This window comes from Neofelis nebulosa, chromosome 15, assembly GCF_028018385.1.
Source record: "Neofelis nebulosa isolate mNeoNeb1 chromosome 15, mNeoNeb1.pri, whole genome shotgun sequence".
Classification (NCBI taxonomy): Eukaryota; Metazoa; Chordata; class Mammalia; order Carnivora; family Felidae; genus Neofelis; species Neofelis nebulosa.
Window position 1 is genome coordinate 7304276 of NC_080796.1, and position 6236 is coordinate 7310511.

Genomic DNA, 6236 nt, shown 5'->3' on the forward strand with positions numbered 1-6236 from the left:
AATTCTCTGCAGCTGTTAAAATACAAGCAGGTGTATGCTTGTGCTCAGTTTCTTTGTAAAGTCTAAAATGTTCCCCTGAAACATAAAAATACAAAAAAAAAAAAATTTTAATGCTTTTCAGCTTTTAATTGATACAGCAGAAGTCATAAGGCAACAAATCTCACTATAGCATGTGAGGTTTTTGCCACATTTTTTAAAACAGAGGATGTGTTTAAGAGCCTTTGAGAATTACAATCCTATAAAGACAGAGAACCTACCTTAAACTTTACTCTGGAATAAAACCTAAGCTTGCTTACTCAACAACAAGAAATTCTTTCACCACAAGGTATAATCATATACAACGTTCTAAAGCTAGAACTTGAAACCTTTCTAATCTCAACACCTAATTTCAGTTTGGAAATATGTGCAAATAAGACTTTTTTTACATGAAAATAATACAAGCATTTGAGCAGAAGTCATGCCTTTGGTCTGTGAGGTGCCCCAGGTGCAGTCTCCTATAGAAATACAGAAATCCTACTGAGCAGGTGTCAGACTCCTAAAGGAGATACTGTAAGAACCCATTTTTATTTTAACTCTGAAGTTGGCTCACTGTTTTTTTTTAATTTACCTTGAGAGAGAGAAAGAGAAAATCTCAAGCAGGTTCCACAATGTCAGCATAGAGCCCCATGCAGAGCTGGATCCCACGAACCGCGTGTGATCATGACCTGAACTGAAATCATGAGTTGGACGCTTAACCAACTGAGCCGCCCAGGTGCCCCATGCCCATTTTTTTTTTTTTTTTTTTTTTTGCTAGACTCCCCAAACTAGAAGCTCAGACCATCAGATATTATCTTACAGCAACATCATGGAACTAGAAATAATTAGGACACCTCTGCAGCACTGGAAGGTAAAATGTCACAAATTTAAAACTTAAATCATGATCAGGGCGCCTGGGTAGCTTTCAGTGAAGCCTCCGACTCTTGATGTCCGCTCAAGTCACGATCTCGGTTCGGGAGTTTGAGTCCCGCATAGGGCTCTGTGCTGACAGCGTGGAGCCTACTCGGGATTTTCACTCCCTCTCTCTGCCCCTCCCCGACTCACACCCGTACACCTGTGCGCGCTCTCTCTCTCTCAAAATAAATAAATAAACTTAAAAAAAAAAAAGACTTAAACCATGATCAGGTCAATTGAGCTTTTTAAAATAAGCAATCATTTTCTTGAAAACATTATTTGCAGCAGAGCTGTATGATGAGATTTGTTCAAAGAGAACACCAAATAGTTGGAAAACCCATTTTCCAAGTCATTAGGGGTAAACAGGCCATCACTATTTGGTTTTAAAGCATTAACGGGAACGTGAAGCTGCAAATACATCACTCAAGGGTGAAGTTCTTCTCTGTGCTACCTTGTCAGACTGCCCTGCCCACACAGTGGCCACCAGGCACATCAGCTATCTAGATATATTTGAACTAAATAATCTTTTTAAAATTTCAGTCCCATTAGTCGCATGCCAAGTGCTGAAGCTGCAGGTGGCTGGTGGCCCCCATGCTGGCCACAGGGACACGGGACATCCATGCCCGAGAGAGGATATCTACCAGAGACACATTCAAGTCCTCCGGCCCTCCATGTGGTTCTGCAGAATACTGTGTGCGGTTCTGTGTGTAGTTTTGGTTTTTGCTCTTTTTTTTTTTTTTTAAATATTTATTTATTTTTCAGACAGAGAGAGACAGAGCATGAACGGGGGAGGGTCAGAGAGAGGGAGACACAGAATCTGAAACAGGCTCCAGGCTCTGAGCTGTCAGCACAGAGCCCGACGCGGGGCTCGAACTCACGGACCTCGAGATGGTGACCTGAGCCGAAGTCGGCCCCCTTAACCGACGGAGCCACCCAGGCGCCCCGGTTTTTGCTCTTTTTAATCTACCATTTTGGTAGCAGGTACAAATGTTTATCAAGTCACATCTGAATGCTTTCACAGTTAGCTAACCTCTCTCATAGAAATATTTCTGAATATATGCTTTCTTTGAATGTAATGCTTTCCAAAATGAAAGTATGAAAAAAGATATCCGATATAATTTTAAATAGCTGAGAAATTTTGCTTTTAAATTATCTTTATCTGATAACCAAATACAACGAGGATGGCTCACTTAAAAAAAGTGACACTCAACCTGCGAACAATTCGTTCTTCAATGAGGGAAAATAAAGTGTCAAGGATGAAACATTAACCCGTTTCTTCTTACCAAGTTGTAGAAATTATCAGAGAATCAGAGACACTGTGGTGGGTATCTGGAAATGAGTGTTAATGATCTCGCCTGCTCTGCTGTACCCTATCATTACCCCTACCCTCTCAGCGTTTGCCTACTTATTTTTAGTTAGCCTACTAAAATGCACCTTCCCCTTCTGGTTTTGGGTCCAATTATCACTTCATGTCCCACATGAAAGTCACTTGATTCTCTACCATTTGGTGAGAAAATACACAAACACATTTATCTGTACACTTTTAATATAACACTGTCTAAGTAGCCAGCTGTTATCTTCAGAATGTCTTTAAGGGCAATGCATGGAATGTGTTCTTAATGCCACAGAGCTACACACTTAAAAATGGTTGAAAGGGCAATTTTTGTTATGTACATTTAACCACAACAAAAAAAAGCACATCAAGACAACGGTCTACATCCTGCGCCGATCCATCTATTCATATTAATCACAACGCTTGTCCTAATAAATTGGGTTAAGATTTTTAATAACTGGTTAAGTGATAAAATGCAAAACTTCGCTCAATGCTAAAATTAAAATCCAAGTGCTGTATATTAAAAGCCAGAGAGGAGAAATATATTTAAGAAAATAGGCTCATTTTCAGGCACCCCAACTATTACAGGATAAAGACACAGAGAGAGTGGTGTTACTGAATGAACACCTGCTTCACGTGGTTACGTGACACACAGGCTACAAACGTCTGAGGTGGCCAGTCCTGCAAATCCTGCACGAGCTCTTATCTAGCACCTACCCCAAGGTGGGGCTTCAGAAACAGGGACCCCGCTCCTCACAACCACCCTGAGAGCTGGTGTTACCATCGTCCCCATTTTACAGATGGTGAGACCGGGAGACGAATCACTTTTCAAAACAAGAAGGTAGTTCTGGTCACAAAGGGGGCTGAGCAAACACCGAGGCTCTGGCTCCAGGCTGGCGTGCATGGATGGGAAGAACCGTACCAGCCTCCAGGGCCAGCAGCTCTTTACAAACTGGTCAGCCGGTGTCCGGCTGCGACAAGGAAAAGTCTCCTGTTTTGTTTTTAAGCAGGCTTCATGCCCAGCACGGGGCTCGAACTCACCACCCTAGATCAAGACCTGAGCTGAGATCAAGAGTCGGAGGCGTACCCCACTGGGCCCCCCAGACGCCCCAAAACTCTCCCAAGTTTTAAGAAAGCCCAAAGGATACCGTGAAACCATCCTTAAGAAATCACCTTGCAACAACCAGTACTGGTCTTGCTCCTTAATTTGTAGGAAAATTCAGAGACAACTGCAGAAGTCACTTCCAAAGAAAGGAAAACGTAAATCCCAGGATACAAATTTTAATTGCAAATTCCTTCACCCTCCCCCATGGTCCATTCACATCACAAACCTGACTTCATAAGCCGGTACTAAACGAAAATAGGGTGCAGGACACCGCGCACACTCTAATTCCTTGAATCCTCGCGGGCCAAAACAGCATCCCAAAGCCGTCGAAAGTCAATTACCAAGCGCAATGAACTAAGTCGGCCGAGGCAGCGAAAGGGAGGACCCAGGTGGGCAGCCGGGGCACAGAATTTTCTACTCTGCACCCGTAACTGCGAACGACCGAAACGCGCCGTCGCTACGTTCCGCAGACGGTGGAAAGTTGCCCGCTCCTTTGTCTGAACACGGGAAGCCCTAGGAAAACACCGCGGACCGCAAAAAGACCCCTGGACCCTGGGAGAGGCGCGAGCACAACCTCCTGGGGGTGGGGGTGGGGGGCGCGTGCACGAGCCCGCAGCCCAGCCCCCCCCACCCAACCCGCGGGCGCCGAAGGGAAGCGCCTCGGCGCTCCTGCGTCAGCCCTGCGGCCGCTGGGGGCCTCCAGGGTCTGGGAGAGGGGGAGGGTCGGGATCAGGGAACCCGCCGGTTCGAGGCTCAGAGGAGGGGGAGCAAGGGGCTGGGGGCGGGGGGCCTGGGGCTCGGGGGGTTCAGAAGCTCGAGGAGCCGGGGGCGGGGGGGGGGGGGTTGGGGGCCTCCGGGGGGGGTGGGGGCCGAGGGCCGAAGGCGCCGCGGGCACTCGGGTCTCCGGCGACCTGACGACCCCCCAACCCCGCGCGGGCGCCCTCGCACACCAGGAGCGACAGGCAATCGGACCTCAGCAGGCTCCGCTTCACTCCCAACAAAAAGTTTTTAAAAAGACAAAGCACCCGACAGCCCGGGGCCCCAAGTCTCGACGCGCGAGACCCGCACGGGGTGAGGACGCAGGCGGACGCGCCAGGAAAGTTTGGGCGGTTGCGCGTCGGCGGCTCCCTGCCCGCAGGGGTCGGGGGGATGGGGGGGAGGGGGCGGGTGGGGGATGGGAGAGGGGGCCGCGGCCTGGGGACTAGCCGCCGGCCCGCGCGCTTACCGGCATCATGTTGGACCCGAACCGCATGGGAGCCGCGGCCCGAGCCGAGCGGGGCGCCCGGGTCTCGGGAGCGGGGGGCGGCGGCGCAGGGCGAGGCTCCCGGAAGGCGGCCGACCTGTTGCGAGGCGAGGCGGCCGCGGCGTCGGCGGTCGGCGCAGCCCTCCCCGCGGGCGGGGGCGCCACCGAGCCCAGGGCCCACCCCCCGCGGCCCCGACGCGGCTTTGTCTCCTCAGAGCCCACGACGGCCCGCGCTCCGCCCCCCGCGCCCAGCGCGCGCGCTCCCCCCACCCCGCGCGCCCTCCGCCCCGCCCCCCGCGCGCCCTCCACGCTCCGCCCCCCGCGCTCCCCCGCCCCACCCACCTCCGCACGTCTTGTGAGGGCGGGGCGGGACCGGGCGCGGAGGACGCGCCTGCGCAAGAGCGGCGGGGTTTCGCGTCCCACAGCGGTGGCTCGCGGCTGCTCGCCTTCACTCTGGTCATCGCCCGTCGTCCAGTGTAGGACTCAGGTCTGCGTGGCTTTAGGTTAGACACGAATACACTTAAAAGTGACTCCCAGGGTGGAGCCTGCGTATTCTTATCGCAGTCACAATAAACAAGCCTCCAAAACGCCTAAAAGTGTGTGGAGCGACTTCGGAGGGGCCGCTTCTTTGCCGCTCACGCGGGTCGGGGACTCGGCTCGCTACCCCAGCCCCTGATGGCGGGCCGTGGGGGGCTGCAGGGCTCACGGATGCTCAGGTGGGGGCAGCCCCGGGGGGAGGCGCGATGTCCGGAAGGGTGGTGCAGTCCCGGTGGGGTCACCTCCTCGGGGGGCGCAGCCCGGAGTGGGGGATAGCGTAACCCCGGTGGGGGGGGGGTCACGCTCCGTGGATAGGGGGCAGTCCCGGATTGGAGGGGGGGGCGCAGCCCTGTGGGTGGGGGCACCTCCTGGGGGGCGCAACCCTGAGTGGGGGATGGTGCAGCCCCCGGGGGGGGGGGCCGTCCCGGTGGGGTCACCTCCTGGGGGGGGCGCAGCCCGGAGTGGGGGATGGCGTAACCCCGGTGCGGGGCGCTCCCGCGGAGCCCGGCCTCTTCCAAGAGCCTGAGAAGTGGGGTGCGGAGAGCACCTGCCGGCGCCTGGCCTCCAGGACCGCACACACCCCCCTCCCCCACGCCGTACACCCGGTCTCCACACCTGGCAGTAGCGAAGTGTGCTAATCCCATTAGAAAGCAGACTTCTCCAAACCCGAGGTTCATGGTCCTGAGTTCAGCAAAGAGACTCCACCGCGTGGTTCATTTCAGCACGAATTTATGAAACTTTGGCCACGTGTTCTGAGTGCAGATGTCCCGAGTGCCACCGACGCATCAAACAGAACTCGATGGACGGGAAAACCAATAGCGAAGTAGATCAATAGCCAACGATTACATGAATTACCAGTTCGATTATAAGGACAGAATTAAGGGGGTCAGGGGAGGAGCCAGCAGCTGCCGTTTGGCAGATGGTGACCAGGCAGCCCGGCTGAGCCACCTGAGCCCCACCTGAGCCACCTGAGCCTGGCAGTGGAGGGAAGGCTTCTGGGAGGAGGGACCAGCAAGCGTGAAGGCCTCTCGGGGAGCCCACCTGGCTGTTCTGGGACAGCTGCAGGGACCACAGGGGGACAGCAGGGT

At 53.7% G+C, this 6236-nt stretch overlaps 1 protein-coding gene and 1 long non-coding RNA gene across 2 annotated transcripts in view; both read right to left on the bottom strand.

The window, feature by feature from the left end:
- The window catches only part of TP53BP2 (tumor protein p53 binding protein 2), a 53659-nt gene extending 48814 nt beyond the window's left edge, over nt 1-4845 (bottom strand). The window contains exon 1 of the mRNA XM_058701363.1: nt 4594-4845. Within this exon, the coding sequence (XP_058557346.1) occupies nt 4594-4620 (27 nt within the window). The 5' untranslated portion in view covers nt 4621-4845. The remainder of the gene's footprint in view (nt 1-4593) is intronic.
- LOC131496130 (uncharacterized) lies at nt 2459-3950 on the bottom strand. The gene is made up of 2 exons (XR_009254329.1): nt 3412-3950; nt 2459-2691 (listed from the first exon to the last, which is right to left on the bottom strand). It is a non-coding gene; the product is annotated as an uncharacterized LOC131496130 (long non-coding RNA).
- Nucleotides 4846-6236: the final 1391 nt, after the last annotated feature.